At 37.9% G+C, this 22,680-nt stretch overlaps 2 protein-coding genes and 1 long non-coding RNA gene across 4 annotated transcripts; 1 reads left to right on the top strand and 2 right to left on the bottom strand.

The window, feature by feature from the left end:
• The first annotated feature begins 4,881 nt into the window (after positions 1–4,881).
• LOC121795651 lies at positions 4,882–9,355 on the top strand. Of its 2 annotated transcripts, none has more exons than XR_006049597.1 (3): positions 4,882–5,172; positions 5,957–6,036; positions 6,374–6,871. It is a non-coding gene; the product is annotated as an uncharacterized LOC121795651 (long non-coding RNA). The 2 variants fall into 2 exon arrangements; XR_006049596.1 differs by lacking the exon at positions 6,374–6,871 and adding an exon at positions 8,940–9,355 and having other exon boundaries at positions 4,887–5,172.
• LOC121795650 (serine/threonine-protein kinase STY13-like) lies at positions 9,177–13,083 on the bottom strand. The gene is made up of 6 exons (XM_042194197.1): positions 12,166–13,083; positions 11,635–11,767; positions 11,274–11,469; positions 10,848–10,972; positions 10,502–10,660; positions 9,177–9,719 (listed from the first exon to the last, which is right to left on the bottom strand). Exons 1-6 carry the CDS (start codon positions 12,381–12,383, stop codon positions 9,447–9,449), a joined length of 1,104 nt encoding a protein of 367 aa, XP_042050131.1. The 5' UTR covers positions 12,384–13,083; the 3' UTR covers positions 9,177–9,446.
• A 6,941-nt stretch (positions 13,084–20,024) lies between these two features.
• On the bottom strand, positions 20,025–20,906 carry LOC121796859. Its single transcript, XM_042195632.1, has 3 exons — positions 20,750–20,906; positions 20,381–20,596; positions 20,025–20,239 (listed from the first exon to the last, which is right to left on the bottom strand). Exons 1-3 carry the CDS (start codon positions 20,904–20,906, stop codon positions 20,025–20,027), a joined length of 588 nt encoding a protein of 195 aa, XP_042051566.1.
• Positions 20,907–22,680: the final 1,774 nt, after the last annotated feature.

The following is a 22,680-nucleotide window of genomic DNA, read 5'->3' as shown; positions in this document are numbered from 1 at the left end:
GTGTTTACGCTAGTGACCTGATGCAGCTGTTATATATTGGGTACTTGTTTCTGTAGTTGTGAATCTAACTATGGTTGAGGATGAAGCCCAAAGTATGATGCAAGGATCTCAATCTGGAGAACAACCTGAAAATACTGATGATATCCCAATCCCGGGGCAAGATATATTACAGACGATGGCGACTGCTCTGCGCCGAATAGCAGCAACAACAACCCCTACTCAAGTTTCAATTGTGGAAAAATTACGTAAATACGGAGCTGAAGAGTTTAGAGGAAGACGAACTGATGATCCTAACGCAGCTGAGTACTGGTTACAGCAACTTCAGCGAATCTTCACTTTCATGCCAAGTACGCAGGAAGAAAAACTACAGGGTGTTATATCATTGCTAAAAGAAGAAGCTTTTATATGGTGGCTGAGCAAAGTGGAGAATTGTACGCCGGAGATGATCACCTGGGAATTCTTTGTGAAAGAATTCAGAAAGCGATACGTGGGGGTAAAGTATATGGAGGAAAGAATAAGGGAGTTCCTCTACTTGGTACAGGGCGGCAAGTCCGTTCTTGAGTATGAAAGTGACTTTCGACGCTTGTCTCGATATGCACGAGAGATCGTGCCTAATGAGGAGGAAATGTGTCGACGGTTCGAACGAGGGCTAAATGACAATATCCAGAAATTAGTGTTGGGAACAAGAGAAAATGATTTGACTAAATTGTCAGAGTTAGCACAAAGCATGGAATCATTAGATTCTGAAGAAGGAACAGAGAAAGCTAACAAGAGTATGGGTAAGAGGCCTGCAGATTCATCCTACTCCGGATTGCGTTTTACAAGCAAGAAGTTCAAAGATTCCAGGAGAAGTGGGCATTCTGCACCGGCACGTTCTCAAGGAAGAAGCCTTAACCAAGGACCCAGATTCAGACAGAGGGCACCGACTCCTTCAGTGGCTAGCTCAGGAGGGTTCAATGGAGTACCTGTATGTGAGCATTGTGGGAAACGCCATCCTGGTGTGTGCAGGAGGTTGGCAGGATTATGCTTCCGATGTGGCGCGAGCGATCATTTCGCGAAAGATTGTCCGATACCGAGGGATACTCCAGTGCCCACATCTGTGAGATCTAAACCAGTTGCCCAGCGAGGACGTGGACTTGGAAGAGACTTTGGAGAAAGTAAGAGTCGTAGGACAACATCTGAGTCTGCATCCAGAGCTGGACCGCGAGCATCAGGACGTACCTATGCTATCCCGGCCCACGAGGAGCATGATGCACCAGATGTGATATTGGGTACATTTACACTTTTTAACATATCTGTTACTGCTTTGATTGATCCTGGTTCTACGCATTCATATATATGTGATAAACTTATAAAAGAATTTAATCTGCCGCTAGAAAAGACCGCGTTTGATGTAGAGGTGTCTAGCCCACTAGGAAAAAGTATTATAGTGAATCAAATATATAGAGAGTGTCCTCTTAGTGTCCAGGGATCTTTATTCCTTGCGGATTTGATGGAGTTACCTTTCCACGAATTCGACATCCTACTTGGAATGGATTAGCTATGCGTACACCGTGCAGTAGTGGATTGTTGTCGGAAAAGACTAACACTTTATACACCAGACGATCATGAGATCCTGGTGGTTGGACAAAGATCAAATTACCTGGCTAATGTGATTTCAGCTGCAACAGCTAGCAAGTTGATCTGGAAAGGTTGTGAGGCTTACCTGGCTTATATATGGGATACAAGAGTGGTTGATCCAAAATTACAGGAAATACCTGTAGTATGTGATTATCCTGATGTGTTCCCCGAAGAGTTACCTGGGTTGCCACCAGACAAAGAAGTCGAGTTTGCCATAGATGTTGCACCAGGAACAAACCCCATCTCGATGGCACCGTATAGAATGGCTCCTGCTGAAATGAAAGAGTTGAAAGCCCAACTTCAGGAATTACTTGAACGAAACTTCATTCGGCCTAGCATATCACCATGGGGAGCACCTGTGCTTTTTGTAAAGAAGAAAGATGGATCAATGAGATTATGCATCGATTACAGATAATTGAGCAAAGTGACAATCAAAAATAAATATCCTTTGCCAAGAATTGATGACTTGTTTGATCAACTAAAGGGTGCAAGCGTATTTTCAAAGATTGATCTACGGTCAGGATATTATCAACTGAAGGTTACAGATTCTGATATTCCTAAAACGGCATTTAGAACCCGTTATGGCCACTACGAGTTCAAGGTTATGCCGTTTGGGCTAACAAATGCTCCTGCCGCTTTCATGGACTTGATGAATCGAGTATTTCAACCATATCTTGATCAGTTCGTGATAGTTTTTATCGACGATATTCTGGTCTATTCTAAAACCAAAAGTGATCATGAAGAACACTTGAGAACAACTTTGCAAATACTCAGAGATAAGCAGTTGTATGCAAAGTTAAGCAAATGTGAATTTTGGTTGTCGGAGGTTACATTTCTCTGTCACGTTGTATCTGCAGCAGGAATTCGGGTGGATCCAAAGAAGATTGAAGCAATAATACAGTGGAAATCCCCAAAGAATGTTTCTGAAGTTCGTAGTTTCCTCGGCTTAGCTGGATATTATCGATGATTTGTGAAAGGATTTTCGATGATAGCTAAGCCCATTACTTCCTAACTTCAGAAAGACGTTCCATTTCATTGGGATGATAAATGTCAAGAGAGTTTTGAAAAGCTGAAAGCGATCCTCACAGAGGCGCCTGTGTTGATTCAGCCTGAATCGGGCAAAGATTATACAATTTTCAGTGATGCATCACATAACGGCTTAGGCTGTGTATTAATGCAAGAGGGTAAAGTTGTAGCCTACGCCTCGAGACAACTCAAGATTCATGAAAGAAACTATCCCACCCATGATTTGGAGTTGGCAGCTATAGTATTCGCCTTAAAGATCTGGAGACATTATTTGTATGGCGAGAAGTGTTATATATACACAGATCACAAGAGCTTGAAATATTTACTTACACAGAAGGAATTGAACCTGAGACAAAGAAGATGGATGGAACTCATCAAAGATTATGATTGTGTAATTGATTATCATCCTGGCAAGGCGAATGTCGTGGCTGATGCGCTTAGTCGAAAGTCACTCTCGGCTTTGAGGGCTATGAATGCATATTTGGAAGCATCAAACGACGGAGGTCTGTTAGCTGAACTGAGAGTGAAACCAACTCTGATACAAAGAGTTAAGGATTCTCAAAAGACTGACGAGAAATTGAAAGCCAAATTGGAACAAGTTAACAAGGGCGAAGCAGTGGAGTTTAAACAAGGTGCAGATGGGAGTTTGTATTTCAGAAAAAGGTTGTGTGTACCAGATAATGATGAGCTGAAAAGAGAGATACTACAGGAGGCGCATAATAGCCTATATTCTATGCATCCTGGGAGCAATAAAATGTACCAAGACTTGAAAGAATTCTATTGGTGGCCTGGCATGAAGAAAGATATCACTGAATTTGTATTGAAATGTTTAACGTGTCAACAAGTCAAAGTTGAGCATCAAGTTCCATCCGGATTACTACAGCCAATCACAATACCTGAATGGAAATGGGAACGAATTATCATGGATTTTGTGACAGGATTACCAATGACACCTCGAAAGAAAGACTCATTTGGGTGATTGTTGACCGATTGACTAAGTCAGCCCATTTTCTTCCTGTGAGGACAGATTATTCCTTAGAGAAATTGGCAGAATTATATATTAAGGAGATCATACGGCTACATGGAATACCTATCTCCATAATCTCTGACAGAGACCCTCGGTTTACATCAAGATTTTGGAGAAAGTTGCAGGAAGCATTGGGTTCCAGAGTTAACTTCAGTACATCTTTCCACCCACAAACAGATGGCCAATCAGAGAGAGTAATTCAGATTCTCGAGGATATGCTTCGGAGTTGTATTATAGACTTCGAAGGAAGTTGGAAGAAATACTTACCGTTGGTTGAGTTTGCATATAATAATAGATATCAATCCAGCATTCAAATGGCACCTTATGAAGCACTGTATGGTCGAAAATGCAGAACACCATTGTGTTGGACAGAATTGAATGAGACAAAGATTGTGGGACTAGAATTGATACAGGAGACTGAAGATAAAGTTCGACTAATACGGGATAGATTGAAAGAAGCATCTGATAGGTAAAAATCTTATGCTGATTTGAAGCGAAAAGATATTGAATTCAGTGTAGGCGACAAAGTCTTTTTGAAGGTTTCTCCATGGAAGAAAGTGCTTCGTTTTGGGAAAAAGGGAAAGTTGAGCCCAAGATTTATTGGACCATATGAGATACTCGAACGCGTAGGTCCAGTAGCATATAGACTAGCTTTACCACCTGAACTTGAAAAGATTCATAATGTTTTCCATGTGTCAATGCTGAGAAGATATCGATCAGACCCCTCTCACATAATCCAAGCAGAGTCGGTTGAAATACAACCGAATTTAACGTATGAAGAGGAACCAGTTCAAATATTGGCTCGAGAGATTAAAGAACTTAGAAACAAAAGGTTCCACTAGTCAAGATATTGTGGAGAAGCCACAAAGTCGAAGAAGCTACATGGGAACCTGAGGATGTAATGAGACAACAATATCCATATCTTTTTCAATCAGGTACGAATTTCGAGGATGAAATTTCCTAAGGGGGGAGAGTTGTAATGGCCCGAATAAAATTAAAAAAATTAATTAGTTCAAATGCGTCGGAAGTCGTAAATAAATTAAATTCTAGAAGTGTGTAGATGGTTTCTTATTATGTGAATTATTTGTTTGTGTGGTGTTTATTATTAGAAATAGAGAAAGAATAAAAGAAAGAAGAAAATGAAATAGAGAATAAGAAAAAGAGGAGGTTGGAAGGGTGAAAGATTTTTATCTCTACTCCCTTCTAGAAGCCACGTAACAAAAAAATCATCTCCCACCCCCATTCTACATTTTTTTTCACTCTCTTTTGCACAAAGGCACACACTCTAATACGCAAGGTGAGAACTCTCCCTTCGGACGATTCGCTGCTCCTCCGGCGACAGCGAGGAAGCTCACCTCATCTCCTCCCTGTCTGGATACCTCTCTACTCACCTACACTCAACACCATCTCTCTCCGCTGAATTGTCGTCGTTGTCGACTGCTCTGCAGTTTCCGTCGCCGGTTTCCGACAATATTAGAGTAGACTTGTCTTCCCTTTGAGTAAGCAAGTCCCTCACCTTTCGAATTTGTTCAATTTCTGCATCATCTTAAACCTAGGGTTCTTAAATTGGTTTCTCCCCAATTTGAATTTAAATGAAATTAGAGTATATAGTTGGATTATCTTAGATAGTAGGTTTTTGGAGGTTGCAAATATATATTATGTTGTGGTGAAAGAAACAAAGGAGATAGCCTTTTGTGTCATGTTCTGGCCGAATTTGTCAACTCCAGTTTAACCAAGTAAACGATCTCTTTTTCTTGCGAAATTTTAACTGAACATACTTTTAGGTGTCTTCTGCTATGTGGCCAAATTTCAGCTTCATCCGAATTGAAATGAATTTATAATGAATTTTGAAAGGGGACTGCGCAGTTCAGCTAGGTTTGGATATATTTTTTGCTGTTTTCAGCTGCTGGTTTTGAAGTTTTCGACACCCTTAGGGTGTTGCAAATTGTATTTTCAAATTTTCTGTATGAACCTTGATGTGTTGGAGAGCTCTCTGTAAAATTTCAACTGATTTGGATGTCATTTACTATTTTTAGAAAATCTCCAAACACAGCTGCTAGAACCTGTCTGGTAGTGATAGACAGTGGGAAAATGGCCATATCTCCCAACCTACTTGGAAATTTTGAGAGAACTTTGTTTTAAAATTTAACTAGACACCAAGGGGATTCTTTTGGTATAGGGCTTGACCTCTTATACTCCGTGCAAAAGAAGTAACTAAAGAGAACTTGTTTATTGCTTAAGCTATTTTTTGGTGTTGTGTTGATAAGAATTATTTATTGAAAGGTAATCCTGGCCTGAGGGATAGCACGGGGCAAGGAGAAGGCGAATGAGTAAAGTGATCTAGTAGCATTTTGGATTTTAAGGTAGGGTATTCACAACCTATTAACTTATTGCTCTTAATAGAGATGATATTATACTCTGCATATGGTTTTTATTAAATGTAATTTTTATATATGGGAAAATGTTCGATAATGAGTGGAAGTTGTTAATGTACTATGGTTAAAATTGTTAGAAATAAGTGTTGATATACGTGTACTCTGAATAAATCAGTTATTATATGGTGTTGAATAATTATGCATTATATGATATCAATTTGGGTATGACTTTAAATGCTAGTGTATTGTTTAATATGAAAAATATGAATGAATGTGTTCATGTCTCGTGCTTGAGTATGTTCTGTGAGTACAATTGTCATGTTAGGACGACAGTGCTGCATCATCTGAGATCGCTTGCGTTCTGGAAAACCGAAGCGGGATCATTCTGTTATCTGAGTATCTGTCTGCACCCTAAAGGGGTGATCTGATCTTCTGTCTGCACCCTAAATGGGTGATCTGAATATCTGTCTGCACCCTAAATGGGTGATCTGAATGGGTGATTTGTGCGGAGTTCCTTGAGGACAAAAATCTGCTTATGTTTCTGATCTGTTCCGAGTACCCTGGTCTGTCACTAAGCACTTAAAGGGGATATATGTGTTATGATTAGTGATTGTGTAAAACCTCTGTTATAACTCTGATATATTTGGTACACGAGATCAGGTTTCGTTATACGTGTTTTGGATATGTGGAAGGTTGATGATATGTATATGTTTTGGTGTGTAGATATTAGTGTAAATGAATAGGTTGCATAATGTTTACTCAACTCCGGAAATTAGACTCTAATGTTGAGTATACTACTGGGCTTGTTGAAGCTCATTCTTTTCTTTCCCCCTACATATTAGGTGATCAGACTAGCTCTTTTGCTGTACAGCTGCTCAAGTCGGGTCACTAGCCAAGCTTTTGCGTTGGGTAAATCTTTTGGATTTTATAAATGTGTCATGTAGTAGGAGTGTAATGTACCTTGGACGTTATATTACTTCATAAACTTTTGCTAAGCATGTATATTTTGTGAGTAGTGTCCAGGTTGTGTGTGTGTATATATATAGACTTTTGGAGACAGGTTTATGGTTTAATTCTAGACGTTATATAGCAGTTTCTCCGTTTGCCAAGGAAAAATATATATATATAATTTATCTATAAACAAAAAAAAAATTTTATGGACTTATATGACATCACTTATTCGATTATTAAATTGAATGGGGTAAGGGATGTTACATGGGTTCTTTCACCCATCTTAGTCCACGATAATTACTAAGTGTAATTAGTTACTTAATAAATACACATTTAAAGATGTGTCTTATCTCCTATGTGGGAGAATTAACACTAGTTAATTACTCCCTACACTTTCAACTCATAGCTTTATCAAAAGCTACAATGTGACCAACTTTAATCCACTATTTCTCACTCACCGGGAATCGGATTTGAGAAAGTGAGTATACTACGGTCATCTACGCGGAACGTAGATCGACGCTATATCATTTAATTTTCCAAAATTAAATGTCTCGTTAAATTTATTATTGGTTAAACTTCATTGACCGAACATCTTAAATTCAAATTCCAATACCAAAGAGTTGAGTCATTTCATTTTTTGACAAAAACTTTATCTTCCCTTATACTTTACGCCCTCTTACTTTATTTCCTCTCTTACTTTGCACTATCCATTTTAACCTTTAAAACATCAATTTCTTAAATCCCGTACCCAATGCCCCAACTATCTTGGGACAATACTAGTTAAAGTAGAGAGACAGTAAAGTAAGAGAGAAAAATGTAGAGAAGATTGTATTTTATTCTCTCACTTTCTACTTTAACTATTTATTAATCCCTCGTCCGCGAATAGGAGTCCCGATATTTTTGGTACGTCCATAAATAGGAGTCTCGATTCGTAATTACATTAAATGGTAAAGAGGCCTTACATTCCAATAACTCATTTCACTCACAGATCATTTAAAATTAATATACACAAGTGGGACTCAGTCACCCATATTCTACTAACATTCTTCCACTTACTTTTCTCAATACTCTCACTGTCCATAAAAATATAGACATATAATATGGCACGTGAATTAAGAGAAAATATGTAAAGTAAGAGGGAGAAGATGAGAAAAGTAGTTAAATTAGTGTTACTGGATAGTGAGACCCACATTATTAGTGTCTTTGTGTTGATATAAGTTGTAAATAACTATTTGTATAGGGGTTCCCGGATTCACATCAGGTAATAAATTGGAATAACTTTTCATATATAGAAATTCTCATATATTTCTGGAGAAAAATGGGACTCCTATTCGGTTATATTTTTCTAAAATGAATGTTAAAAGAAGTGTGACTATCTTTCATGCCAATCTTAACGATTTGGGATTAATTTCAGCACAGTACTTGAGTTTAAAATTTTAAAATACGTACCAATATATGATTGAGAATATTTGTGATGTGTTATTCCTTCATGATATTGCATAAAATTGGCTTTAATTTTATTTATGAATTAATAAATAATTTAAATAATGATGGATAGTTGTTGGTTACCATCTTCTTTAGGGTTAATTTCAGCAAGAGCACTTGAACTAAAATTTCAAAATAGGATTGAGAAAATTTGTAGAATGATAGTGCATAAAAATGGGTTAAATTTTTGTTTAGGGAGCTTTGTTGATTACATCTTCTATTGATTAAAATATGTAAATTTTAACTGACTAGTTTTCATTTTCATAAAAACACGAGATAAGTCCGATACATTCTTCACTGTAGCCTAAACCATGGTCGTACATTCGCCAACCTTCGTATATTGAGGGCAAACTAAACTATGTCGATGAATGCAACGTTCGAACTGATAGACTTGTCTTGTATAATGCTGAAATTAGGATATCAAAAATCAATAATCTGTGAGTTCTACTCTTCAGCATTAATGTAGGTCATCCTCTATGGGCTCTTCTTGATTGCAACGAGAGAAAAGCTCGTACATGTTTACGTGCTTGAGATTATGGCGGTGGAAGCTGTAGCAAAACAGCAGGACCAAGAAGAATATCTGAAGAAATTTAACACCACATAATCTAAGGGCTTGTGATTGAAGAGATAGAGAGATGATTCAGGGGAAGCAAAACATAGTTGAAGGAAGAAGATTTAGAGTATTCAACAAATGGAAAAAAATAGAAAAATATTCACTTTTTATTCACATAAATTTGTGACAACAAGAGTTGATGATGCAATGTAATGTAAATTGTCTGCATTTCTATGAGAATCTCCACAAGTGGAAAGAGTGTCTATATATAGATGTACACATGGTTCTACTACGAAATATACTAATTTCATCATTCTACTTGATTTTGTAAATTTCCCAAAATCACCATCAGATTTGTTGATACCTTTTTTTCCAGCAAAAAACAAGGCAAAAATACCCTCTTTAACTTCTATGATGATGAGTTGAGGGCCTTCTTGTTGGCAAAAAGTTGGCGAAGGAAAGCGAATTTCCCTTTGGCTCGACTAGAGAACTCGATGATGGCAGCGTTCTTGGTCTCTGGTGAAGATGGCGAGGAGGGGGGTTTCAGTGTGAAGAGGAACTCATGGAGCATCCGGATGATCTGGCTGAAGCTAGGTCGCATGTTAGGATCTTCAACCCAGCACGACTGGATTATATATGCGAGCTCTGCTGGAGTGTCGTCTGGCAGACTAGGCCTCTCTTGCTGCATTTTGGAAATCACAATTCAAGTTACTATCCATCAATCTTTCCAACAAGATGCATCGAGAAGATAGACAGTGACACCATCACTTTTCACTAAGAACGTCAGATGGATAGGCTCAAGTGAACAAGGAGCTCTTCAAGTTTTATCATAATAAGACATTTTATAGCAGAAACACATCGATATCAAGCTCATGGATACTCGAATATCTTAAGTTCATTCTGACGATCAAGTAAAGAAAAACATGGCAAGGTTGCAAATTGCAAGTATGAGCACTCTCAAATCCATTTGTTATTCTCCCTCTATCCCAATTAAGTTGAGTCGTATTCCTTTTTGAGATGTCCCAACTAAGTTGATTTGTATTCCTTTTTTGACAAAAAACAAAACATCTAATCACTCTTACTATATTTCATCACCTACTTTTCTCTCTCTTAATCTTTCCTACTTTATAGCCCTCTCGTAATTTTCAACACAATTTCTTAATCTTTGTGCCCAAAAGTTTTGACTCAACTTAGTTCGGACGGATAGAGTACTACATATAGATAGGTGTCTCATATGAAAGCAGGCACTTTCTAGACTAAGTCATGAAAAACCCGTATGACAAACATCTAGTATATTCAATAGGGGCTTTGCATTGACAACACAATCTATGAATTATAGAATCAATTTTTTACTTACACTCTAAGGGAAAGGGCATAACTCGGAAAAGACTTGGCAAAACATGAAGAATAAAAACTGATAGATTTGCTCATTATTGAATAGGAAGAGTGTATGTGTTTCTGCACCTTGAAAGCAGCAGCATAAGCAGCCTGCAAATTTGACATTCCCTCAAATGGCATGCGATTTGTAAGCAGCTCCCAGAGGACAATGCCAAAACTGTAAACATCGACTCTGTTATTGTAGTGCTTCTTCTCCCCCTGGCGAAGAGTCACAGTACTGTATAACTGCAGCGTCAAATATATCGCTAGTTAGGAATATACTCATATAAACACATCTCAGTTTGTGACGTAGAAATGTCAAACAAAAGGCTATGATAATGAAGAATGTATAGAGTAAGAACGCATAAAATACTATTCAAGAAAAGATAATCAACGAATGTGGTCAGAAACTGTTAGATCAAAAAATGGAAACCTCAGGTGCCATCCAGCGATAAGTCCCGGTTTCTGCAGTCATCATCTCAGTGACAGTTTCTTCTCTGGCAAGACCAAAATCTGCAAGCTTCACAGACTTCTGATCTGCTGTAAGCAGCAAATTGTCTGCACCATAGGGGTTGGAGTGTATTTCTTCTCAGTTAAAAAGCATAAAAAAAAAAGACCCCAAATCAAGATATATAGAAAAAATTTATTTTTTTCACACGTGGTGGTCAATCTAACAATATCAATAACATGGATCAGGGAAACAAACAAAGTCATAATCTTCATGATGCTTGGGAAAATAATCTTAAGAAGAATACTAAAACTACGAATCTTGGTGAACAGAAAACAGTTTACAACGATGTAAGCTAGTTACAAATTACAAAAAAAAAATAATCTTATACAGCTCAGCAGGCCATGATACCGGGTTTTAGGTCTCTATGTATAATCCCATTTGCATGTAAACAATCCATGGCTCGAGCAATGTCCAGAGCAAAGTTTAATGCCAATGTCAAATCCAACTGCTTAGGACGCAAACTCCCTAGGTATTTCCGAAGTGACATCCCCGGCAATAACTCAGTAACTATCACCATTAAAGGTTCCTTACAAGCTCCAATAAACTGCAGAGGAATTTAGATCATGCTAAGTATAACGAGATGGGAGAACTCAAAACATTTCAAGACTTCTTAGAAAGAGGCACATTACTGATAACACTGATATTCGAAATAGAACAAACTCCATATCCAATACAAATAAGAAGAAACAAATTTCTCAGAGATGCTCACCTTGACAAGGTTCTCATGTTTTACTTTCGACATCATTGTCACTTCCCGAACAAAGCGACTCTCAAGCACACTTCTCTCTTCTGAGGTTTGACCACAGTTAAGAACTTTGATAGCAACAATACGATCACCATACCTGTTTAAAAAAGATTAAATTGATTGTCAAATAACAGACACAGATACAAAAACAAGAAACACGCCAAAGAACATAAGACGGAGCTCAATACACATACTACAACCCGCAAAACTATTCACTATTTTTCCAACTTGAGTCTACATAAGAGCAAAACTAAGCCTAGCATCAATTATATGTAACATTCAGGCCCACCCCAAAATCCAACAAACAGAATGATTCCATTTCCAAATATCTACACAGTATTGGCTATTCATTATTCCTTTCACATCAAAATACATTATTTCACGACTCACATGATCACTCATTTCGCTGCCACATAATTAAACACATAAGCTTCTAAACATTCAAAACTCAAAAGCAACTGCATAAACTCAATTAACTCAACTATCAATACAAACCTTCCTTGATAAACTTTGCCATGAGCTCCCTCACCAATTTTTGATCCAATAAAGAGGGATTTGGGGTCAACAAGCACTTTCTCATCAATAGATAATTCAACTGAGGCACTGATTGATGATCCTTTAGAAGAAACTCCTTCAATGGATCTTGAGTTCGACTTGTCATGATTTCCCCCATCCTCCTCTTTTTTTCCTCTGCTCTTCCCACCGGAACTCATGACTTCCCAAAATTACTAAATTATCCCCGAGAGCCTCATCATAACCTCACAATTCTATACTTTAGAAAAACCATCATCTCCCAAATCAGAATCCAAGAAAACTCCAATACTAGTCTCAAGTTATCAGTAAAAGATTAGCTAAAGCATACACTTTTAAGCCCATAGCAGATAAGGAAAAAAGAATATCAATCACTGTATCCAATTGAAGTCGTGTAAATTCAGCAATCACTACAAAAAATACAAGTAAAATCAAACCGAAATCAATCCGATTTCTACCCCCATCAACAGAAAAACACCCTAAAAATTACTCTTTTTTACCTAAAAGGATGAGTCTTTTCAATTATTGGAAAAAAGAGAAATTGATTCTTAACTTTGAAACCCGTAGGGAGAAAAAAATTACAGCTTGAAACTGAAGCCTAAGTTATCAGCAAAAATAGTCAAGAAAATGAAAAATAAAGGGAAAAGAAGAAACCCTAAGTGAAAGCAAAGGAAAAAAGGGGTGGAACGAAGCCTTATAGTTGCATCTACTGTTCTATACACACAGAAAACATGCATACAAAAGCAATCAGAGAACTAAAAGGGGCCAAACTGTGAATTCTCTAGAAATCCCGGAAAAAGTTAACTCCCACTACAACTAAATCAAATCAAATTCGAATTTTGATTCGGCCCTTTTGTTGAGAAGATATTGCGTTTAGTATAATTTGAGGAGTAAAGGCCAAAATTGGTCCTGAACATATAGTCATTTTACGATTTTGATCCTAAACATTATCTTTTGGATTTTTTGGTCCTGCACATATGGACATTTGATCATTTTGGTCCTGCACATATGGAAATTTGATCATTTTGGTCCTCCGTCAACATTTTCGTTAAAAACTAACGGTCAACATTATCTTTTGGATTTTTTGGTCCTGCACATATGGATATTTGATCATTTTGGTCCTGCACATATGGAATTTTGATCATTTTGGTCCTCCGTCAACATTTTCGTTAAAAACTAACGGTCAACGGCCGATTTTTGACTAAAACAATGGGTTGGGTCGGGTCGTGTTTGGGTCGGGTTTGGGTTACACGTTAAGAAAAAAAATAATTATTTTTTATTAATTAAAAAATTATAAAACTTTAATTTTTAGTTATTTTTGTTGATTAAAAATATTTTAACGACTAAAACATGATGTTATTATACGATTTAAACATGATATTACACAATAAAATAAAAAATTACCAAATTAAAATAATCATTTTTTAATCAAAATAATAAAATTAAAGTATATTAATATTAAATCTATATAATAAAATTAAATAATTAAAAAATTATTTTTAATAATATCTAAGCATAATATTTTCTTCAAATTCATGAAAAAATTAATTAAAAAATACTATACTTTAATTTTATTAATTAAAAAATATTAATTAATTTTTAAAGAATATTATGCTTAGATTTTAACGAAAATATTATGCTTAGATTTTAAGAAAATATTATTTTTTTCTTAACATATAACCCAAACCCGACCCAAACACGACCCGACCCAACCCATTGTTTTAGTCAAAAATCGGCCGTTGACCGTTAGTTTTTAACGAAAATGTTGACGGAGGACCAAAATTATCAAAATTCCATATGTGCAGGACCAAAATGATCAAATGTCCATATGTGCAGGACCAAAAAATCCAAAAGATAATGTTGACCGTTAGTTTTTAACGGAAATATTGACGGAGGACCAAAATGATCAAATGTCCATATGTGCAGGACCAAAAAATCCAAAAGATAATGTTTAGGACCAAAATCGTAAAATGGCTATATGTTCAGGACTAATTTTGGTCTTTACTCTAATTTGAGTTTTGAGTTTTGAGTTTTGAGTATTGAGAGTGAGAGAGAGAGGCTTTAAAGTGCAAAGAAAGTCGGGCAATAAAAGAATTGTGTGATGCTGATAATCGCCAATAAGTGTCATAATAGTTTATAATATCAGGCATCATTTAATTTCTAATCTTGATAATGAAATAATTGTATACTATATAGACGATAAATTAATTCCTAAAATCATGATGATGAAATAACTGTATATTCTTGTATACGATAAAATTATACACCGGTATTGTCACAAGATATTTTAACAGAGTATTATAAAAAAAATAATGTGTTACTAGTATACAAAATACAGTAGTATTCTCTGTTCTTTGAAAAATACATAAATTTTTAATTGGACACAAATTTTGTTACTCTCTCCATTCCAAATAGTTAGGACATTTTTTTTGAAGAAATTGATGTGTTAAAAGTTAAAAAGTGAGAGAGTAAAGTAGGAAAGAGAATAAAGTAAGAGAGATGAAGATAATGTATAGTGTGAGAGAGGATAATTTTTTGGTTGAAAAAGAAAATGATTCAACTATCTTAAGATAAATCCGACTGCCTTAGGACAGAAGGAATATATAATTATTAAAATAAAAAAGGAAAGAAATGCACAATTATTTTCTCTAGTAATTTTATACTAGTATAATCTTATAGCTAATACTTTTATTTTATAATCATAAAGAATTTTTAAGTTAATTATCTTTAGTAATTTTATACTCCCTCGGTATCACTCTAAGTAGAGCATTTCTATTTCGATACGGAATTTTATATAATGTTATTTTGTGATTTAAGTGAAAAAATAAAGTAAGAGAGAAAAAAAAAGTAGATAGAGTGATGTTTCTATAATGTGTCATTTAAAATGGGACATCCCAAAAAGGAAAATAGTTCACTTAGAGTGGGACCAAAAGAATATACCCTTTGGATTCATCACGACTTTTAATGCAATTATTAAGTCTAATCATTTTAAAACGCTAAGGGGTAAAATCGGAATTTCATTTTCCTAATGTAGCTTTATGAAAAGATACCAGATTGCAGTTTTATGCATTGAATATTGCAGTGTTACCATGACGATTTTGCAGTTTACATATTACTACTTTATTTTTTTCTAGACGTAGTTTTATGAAAGGATACCATATAGCAGTGTTATGCATTGAATATTGCAGTGTTACCGCGACGATTTTGCAGTTTACATATTACTTTTTTTTCCGTTCCAGATGTAGTTTTATAGACGATACTAGATTGCAGCCTTATGCATTGAATATTGCAGTGTTACCATGACGATTTGTAGTTTACATGGTGTATTATTTTATTTTTGGGGAATAGAGAGTCGCGCTAAATTTGGGGGATATTCCAAATTTGATTCAACTTCAAATTTTCAAAAATGACTAAAGTGGGTGAAAAAAGATAGTGGAATGTAGAATCCAATTTTATGTATTAGTTTATAATAAAATGTGAGTGGAGTGAGCGGACTAACTAAAATGGTAAACCGAGACTTCTTATAGCGGTCAGAGAGTATAAATTTTTAATTAGCCATAAATTTTACTCTGTACTATTAAAGGAATCATCTTATGTTTCTCATCTTTTACTTCACCTTGGATATGATCTTTATTCCATCAAACAAATTAGCTTAGGAATTCACAGAGGATTGAAAATGGTCTATATCTCATCTACCAGAAGATTTGTCTAATATTTTTTTATTTAAAATATTTTTATGATCTAGCAATGTGTGGTTAATTTCCTGAAATATTCCTAGCGTATAGTAAAAATTGTTTTTAACCTTATTTTTGCAGATAATGAATTTATTTTTGTTAGCAATTTAGTTTTTATATGTGATACTCTCTCCTTCCCAAGATAAGCGAACCACTTCTTTTGGACACATGATTTAAGTAATTAATATTTAAAGAGTTAAAGTAGAGAGAATAAAGTATTAAAGAGATAAAAAGTAGATGAAGTAAAGAGAATAAAGTAGGTGGAGAATAAAGTAACAGAGATGAGTTTTTGCTAAAAATGGAAATGACTCGCTTATAGTGGAACATCCCAAAAAGAAATATGATTCATTTATCTTGGGACGGAAGGAATATTCATTTCTATAAATGTTATTTAGACAATGAGTTTACAATATTTGCCTAATTTATTACTCAATATTCACTTACGGTCTACATTTAGATTATCAAAACATGGGCTACTTTTTAGTTTAATTTATTTCATGTGTTCAAAATATTCCATATCCATTATTTAATCAATTTTATTGAAGACTCAATATTATTAATTTCTTTTCCAAAAGAGTTTGAATTCTCAAGCCTTTATTTACTTATCGGTACAATTCAACTAGATAAGTTTCGTACAACGAAGTCTTAGTCAAAACATCTCTTGCAAACAATATCATCCATAGCACATTTAAATACTACTACTCTATAAAGTAACAATAATAGCCCTTCTCATATATTAGTATTGCAATAAATCTGCACCTAGTAACGAGTTAAAGCGGCGCATAACCAACATTGTGTTCTCAATGTTTTTTATAGATTTAGAAATAAAAAATCACATGTGATCTCGTATTTGTATTTAACCAGCATAATCAGGTCGTTGCATGAAATACTCATCGCATTCTGCTAACGTGATTGCAATTTGCTGGAATAGCGATCTCCAAATACAAAACACCTAATGAAACACGCTTGGACCCCATCGTAGCTTGTCGAAGAATTAATTTATGACGAGTCTACAAAAACACAAATACTCCCTTCGTCCCCAAAGAATATGCACTTTAGGTTCGGCACGGGTTTTAATACAAAATTAGTAAAGTAAGAGAGAGATAGAAGGAAAAAATAATTAAAGTATTGTTAGTAGAGAATGAGTCACACCTCAATAGAGAAACAAGAATTAACAAAATAAGAAAATGCATATTCTTGTGGGACGGAGAGAGTATTAAACTTAATTCAAATCGAATTAAGAAAAGGATGCAACCTCCTCAACATATTGCAGCGGCACCAGCTCTACGCCCCATTTCCACAGCTTGCTCGACTTTCAGTTGTAGGTGAGGCGTGATTTCCAGCTGCTAAAAATACTAATTCCTCCGTCCCACGTTATTTGATACAGTTATTTTCTGCAGTATTTTGAAAAAAATGAAGAAAATGTAAAGCAAGATAAATGAAAAGAATAATTAAATATTATAAATTTAATTAGGTTAAAAATAGTTAAATTAGAATGATAATCAATTGACTAATTAAATACCAGAATAGGGTTGACCGTTAATTTTGACGAAACTACTAATTAATCGATAAAAAACCACTTAATGTGTATGCCATAAAAAGTTTTACGACACTACTCCCTCCGTCCCACTATAAGTGTGACGTATTTTTTTTAGGTCGTCTCACTACTATAAGTGACACATTTTCTTTAATAGCAAAAAGGAAACATTATATCTCTCTCTTACTTTATCATCTCTCCTAATTTTTCTCTCTAATTTTTTTTCACTCTTACTTTATTATATCTTTATTTAACCATTAAATACAATTACCTTAAAATCTGTGCACAAAAGAAATGCGTCACATGTGATGAGACGGGAGAGTACTGATTATTGGACTAAAACCCACTTAATGGATATGCCATAGAAAGTTTTTTGCACACGTAGAAAATAGGTTTTGTTTTCCATCTTTTTCATTGTGAAAATTGTTAGGGTGTCCACAATAGTAGAGCCCGTGGCCCTGGGTCAAGCCATAAAACTTGGCCGGACCACCAAAAATACTTGTTCACACTATAGTGGACAAGCCCAAGCCACCAAATATTAATTTTTTTATTTTTTTAGGTATTTTAATTTAACTATAATAAAATTATCGGACTATAATAATTATAAAGAAATGCATAATTTAATAAAAACAAAAATTAAAACCAAATCTTCATTGTATTATAGAAAGGGGTAAAATTATACAACGAAAATTTTCGACATCATACAAACTACACCACAAACGCATATCACGCTCTGCCCCCTTCCCTACGATTCCAGACATCTTCAACCAAATCAGCCTGCAGTGTCGTATGTAATGTTTCCCTCCGCATATTGGTGAACCGTTGGATCAAGTATGCATCACTACGCGGTACACCCATCTACAGTGGGGCGGTGGCAATACCGTGATTCGTACTAGCACCCTCCTCCGGTGCCCAGCGCTCTACAGTAAATCATTCGTCATCTATTATCATATTGTGCAATATGATACATGCATACATGATGGAAGCAACATCATTTTCGTGCCAAACTCGTACCTGGCACTTTAGAATGGCCCATCGCGATTGGAGGACACCAAAAGCTCGTTCAACATCCTTCCTAGCACCTTCTTGTTTTGCCGCGAAATAGGATTGCTTCGGCCCAACCGATTGTCGGATCGTCTTGACAAACACGGACCAACGAGGGTATATCCCATCGGCCAAATAGTAGGCCCTGTTGTACTGCGTACCGTTGGCCACGAATCTGACCGTCGGACCCTCACCCCGACACTCGTCATTGAAAAGATGAGACGACTGTAGAACGTTGATGTCGTTGTTCGACCCTATGACACCAAAATACGCATGCCAGATTCGCAAACGGTAGTCAGCAACGGCTTCTAGTATCATCGTGGGGTGTCTCCCTTTGAATCCAGATGTGAACTGCCCCTTCCAAGCCACCGGGAAATTCCTCCACTCCTAGTGCATGCAATCGATACTGCCCAACATCCCCGGAAAATGGTGCACCATCCCGTGCATATCTATAAATCTCTGGCATTCATCGGAATTTGGCTTCCGTAGATACTCCCGACCGAAGATATCCTGGAGGCCATTACAAAACTGTCTCAGCGTCCATAGGGAAGTTGTTTCACCCATCAGTAGGTATTCGTCGAACATGTCAGCGGGACCGACATAGGCAAGCAGGCTAATCGGTACACTTCTGATATGTCAAAAATCTGGGTCGACCGCTAGCATCACGTCGCAGTGTGAAGCACCTGTACCGGTGCGCCAATAACGTCGCTATATGGATGAAGAGCCGTTGCGACATTATGAATCAGCGACGGAAAATCTCTTGCGAATAACGGGGGTTATCGCCAAAGTAGTCTTCCATCAACCGCTAGTCAACCCCGACATGGTCACGGTAGATTGTCCGCCGATGATAGAACGGCCGAAGGACCGCCGCCGTCGCCTCCTCCTCGCCAGCTTCACGTTGCACCTCTTCAACCAGTTCATCGAATTTCCTATCGACCAATTGTTGAAACTCATCGTCGGAACTCATTTTTTCAAAGTAGAATTGAGATAAATTGAAAAGAGTGGAGATTGGAATGGGGTAAAAAATGGGGAAAATGTGTAGATTTATAGAATTAAGAAAATAAAAAAATTCGAAAAAGAGGGGAGCCGCGGCTCTCGGCGTGGCTCTCTCCTGGGCACCCCCTCTCCCCCCCGCGGATTTTGGTGGTTCTCGTTATAGGGAGCCATGGCCGAGCCACGATCCGCGGCTCCCCTATAGTGGACGATCTTAGAGTATCCATAATAGTAAAGCCCGTGGCCCTGGACCAAGCCACAAAACTTGGTCGGGCCACCAAAAATACTTGTTCACACTATAGTGGGCAAGCCCAAGCCACCAAATATTATTTTTTTTCATTTTTTGAGGTATTTTAATTTAACTACAATAAAAATTATCGGACTATAATAATTATAAAAAATGCATAATTTAATAAAAACAAAAATTAAAACCAAATCTTCGTTGTATTATAGAAAGGGGTAAAATTATACAACGAAAATTTTCTACATCATACAAACTACACCGCAAACGCATATCACGCTCTGCCCCCTTCCCTACGATTCCAGATCTCTTCAACCAAATCAGCCTGCGGTGTCGTATGTGATGTTTCCCTCCGCATATCGGTGAACCGTTGGATCAAGTGTACATCACTACGCGGTACACCCATCTGCAGTGGGGCGGTGGCAATACCGTGACTCGTACTAGCACCATCTTCCAGTGCCCAACGCTCAGCAGCAAATCCTTCATCATCTATTATCATATTGTGCAATATGATACATGCATACATGATGGAAGCAACACCATTTTCGTGCCAAACTCGTACCTGGCACTTTAGAATGGCCCATCGCGATTGGAGGACACCAAAAGCTCGCTCAACATCCTTCCTAGCACCTTCTTGTTTTGCCGCGAAATAGGATTGCTTCTGCCCAACCGATTGTCGGATCGTCTTGACAAACACTGGCCAACGAGGGTATATCCCATCGGCCAAATAGTATGCCCTGTTGTACTGCGTGCCGTTGGCCACGAATCTGACCGCCGGACCCTCACCCCGGCACTCGTCATTGAAAAGATGAGACGACTGTAGAACGTTGATGTCTTTGTTCCACCCTATGACAACAAAATACGCATGCCAGATTCGCAAACGGTAGTCAGCAACGGCTTCCAGAATCATCGTGGGGTTTCACCCTTTGAATCCAGATGTGAACTGCCCCTTCCAAGCCACCGGGCAATTCCTCCACTCCTAGTTCATGCAATTGATACTGCCCAACATCCCCGGAAAATGGTGCACCATCCCGTGCATTTCTATGAATCTCTGGCATTCATCGGAATTTGGCTTCCGTAGATACTCCCGACCGAAGATATCCTGGATGCCATTACAAAACTGTCTCAGTGTCCTTTGGGAAGTTGTTTCACCCATCTTTAGGTATTTGTCGAACATGTCAGCGGGACCGGCATAGGCAAGCTGGCTAATTGCAGCGGTACACTTCTGATATGTCGAAAATCTGGGTCGACCGCTAGCATCACGTCGCAGTGTGAAGCACCTGAACCGGTGAGCCAATGTCGTCGCTATATGAATGAAGAGCCGTTGCGACATTATGAATCAGCGACGGAAAATCTATGGCGAATAACGGGGGTATTGCCAAAGTAGTCTTCCATCAACCGCTGGTCAGCCCCGACATGGTCACGGTAGATTGTCCGCCGATGATAGAATGGCCGAAGGACCGCCGCCGTCGCCTCCTCCTCATCAGCTTCACGTTGCACCTCTTCAACCAGTTCATCGAATTTCCTATCGACCAATTGTTGAAACTCATCGTCGGAACTCATTTTTTCAAAGTAGAATTGAGATAAATTGAAAAGAGTGGAGATTGGAATGGGGTAAAATAATGGGGAAAATGGGTAGATTTATAGAATTAAGAAAATAAAAAAATAAAAAAATTCGAAAAAGAGGGGAGCCGCAGCTCTTGGCGTGGCTCTTTCCTGGGCACCCCTTCTCCCTCCCCCCCATGCGGATTTTGGTGGCTCTCGTTATAGGGAGCCGTGGCCGAGCCACGATCCGCGGCTCCCCTATAGTGGATGATCTTAGAGTGTCCACAAGGTAAAGCCCGTGGCCCTGGGCCAAGCCACAAAACTTGGCCGGGCTACCAAAAATACTTGTTCACACTATAGTGGACAAGCCCAAGCCACCAAATATTATGTTTTTTTCATTTTTAAAGGTATTTTAATTTAACTACAATAAAAATTATCGGACTATAATAATTACAAAAAAAATGCATAATTTAATAAAAACAAAAATTAAAACCAAATCTTCGTTGTATTATAGAAAGGGGTTAAAACACCGCCACCGCCGCCTACTCAGTGGCGTCATCAGAATTCGCTGCTTCTTCTTCACCCGCTACATCGCCATTGCCACCACCGTCGCTGCCCTCAGCTCCCGCTGCCGCCGCTGCCGCTTTCTCGCACCCCAACCCCAACCTCAGCCTCAGTATGAGGTCGTAGTACATCCGCTTATTGGGCGGGTCGGCCGACTACTTATAGAAGGACAAAGTATCTTGAAGTTGCTTCATCATCTGTACCTCCAGGGTGTTGTTCAACGCCACTTGGGCCGGTCCGGGGCGGGATGCAAACGCGCCTAGAGTAGAGTGTTAGGAGGTGGATCTAGCATCTCAGATTGAGGATTGCTTCCCCCTGTGGACGTGGGCGCCAGGAGAGTGAGGAGGGGGGCTCATCCAAAACATCATCGTTGAGGTCGAAGGGACGTGAGCCGCTACTACTGCTGTAGTTGTCGGCCATGTCGAGTCTTGTACGCTTCGCACCAGGAGCAATCTCTTCTTCGCAGATGGCTCTGAATTTTGGGGAGTCCAGCAGAATGAGGAACTCTTCCCATTAGCCGAACTTGGTGAAGCCTTCAGTATTGAACAACTACATCGACAACGCTTTTATGTCGGCTTCCCTGCGGCCGCTCTCAGCAGTGCGCATTTGGTTCTCGTATATGCCAATGAACCTCTTGAAGGCTGTAGTGATCCTGCCGAACTTCTTGCGGACTTGGTCGTGTGTACGGTCGGCGCTACCCGACGGTTTGAATTCATTGTACACCGCTAGAATGCGCTTCCAGAAGCATACGTCGGTCTGATCCGTGCCAACTATGGCATCCGTCGTGACCGCGTCCCAGGCCCTAGCAATAGCAACGGACT

This window comes from Salvia splendens, chromosome 3 (genome assembly GCF_004379255.2).
Source record: "Salvia splendens isolate huo1 chromosome 3, SspV2, whole genome shotgun sequence".
In the NCBI taxonomy this organism is placed as follows: Eukaryota; Viridiplantae; Streptophyta; class Magnoliopsida; order Lamiales; family Lamiaceae; genus Salvia; species Salvia splendens.
Note: the sequence above shows the minus strand (reverse complement) of the source record. Positions and strands in the feature narration are given on the sequence as shown.

Coding starts and splice junctions, on each gene's coding strand:
- LOC121795650 (XM_042194197.1), bottom strand. CDS start 12,383: ATGAGTTCCGGTGGGAAGAGCAGAGGAAAAAAAGAGGAGGATGGGGGA. Junction 11,470..11,634: donor AACATGAGAACCTTGTCAAG/GTGAGCATCTCT, acceptor ATTCCTCTGCAG/TTTATTGGAGCTTGTAAGGA. Junction 10,973..11,273: donor ACATAGAGACCTAAAACCCG/GTATCATGGCCT, acceptor CCTATGGTGCAG/ACAATTTGCTGCTTACAGCA.
- LOC121796859 (XM_042195632.1), bottom strand. CDS start 20,906: ATGGGTGAAACAACTTCCCAAAGGACACTGAGACAGTTTTGTAATGGC. Junction 20,597..20,749: donor TTTTCCGGGGATGTTGGGCA/GTATCAATTGCA, acceptor TTGTTGTCATAG/GGTGGAACAAAGACATCAAC. Junction 20,240..20,380: donor TTTCGCGGCAAAACAAGAAG/GTGCTAGGAAGG, acceptor ATATGATAATAG/ATGATGAAGGATTTGCTGCT.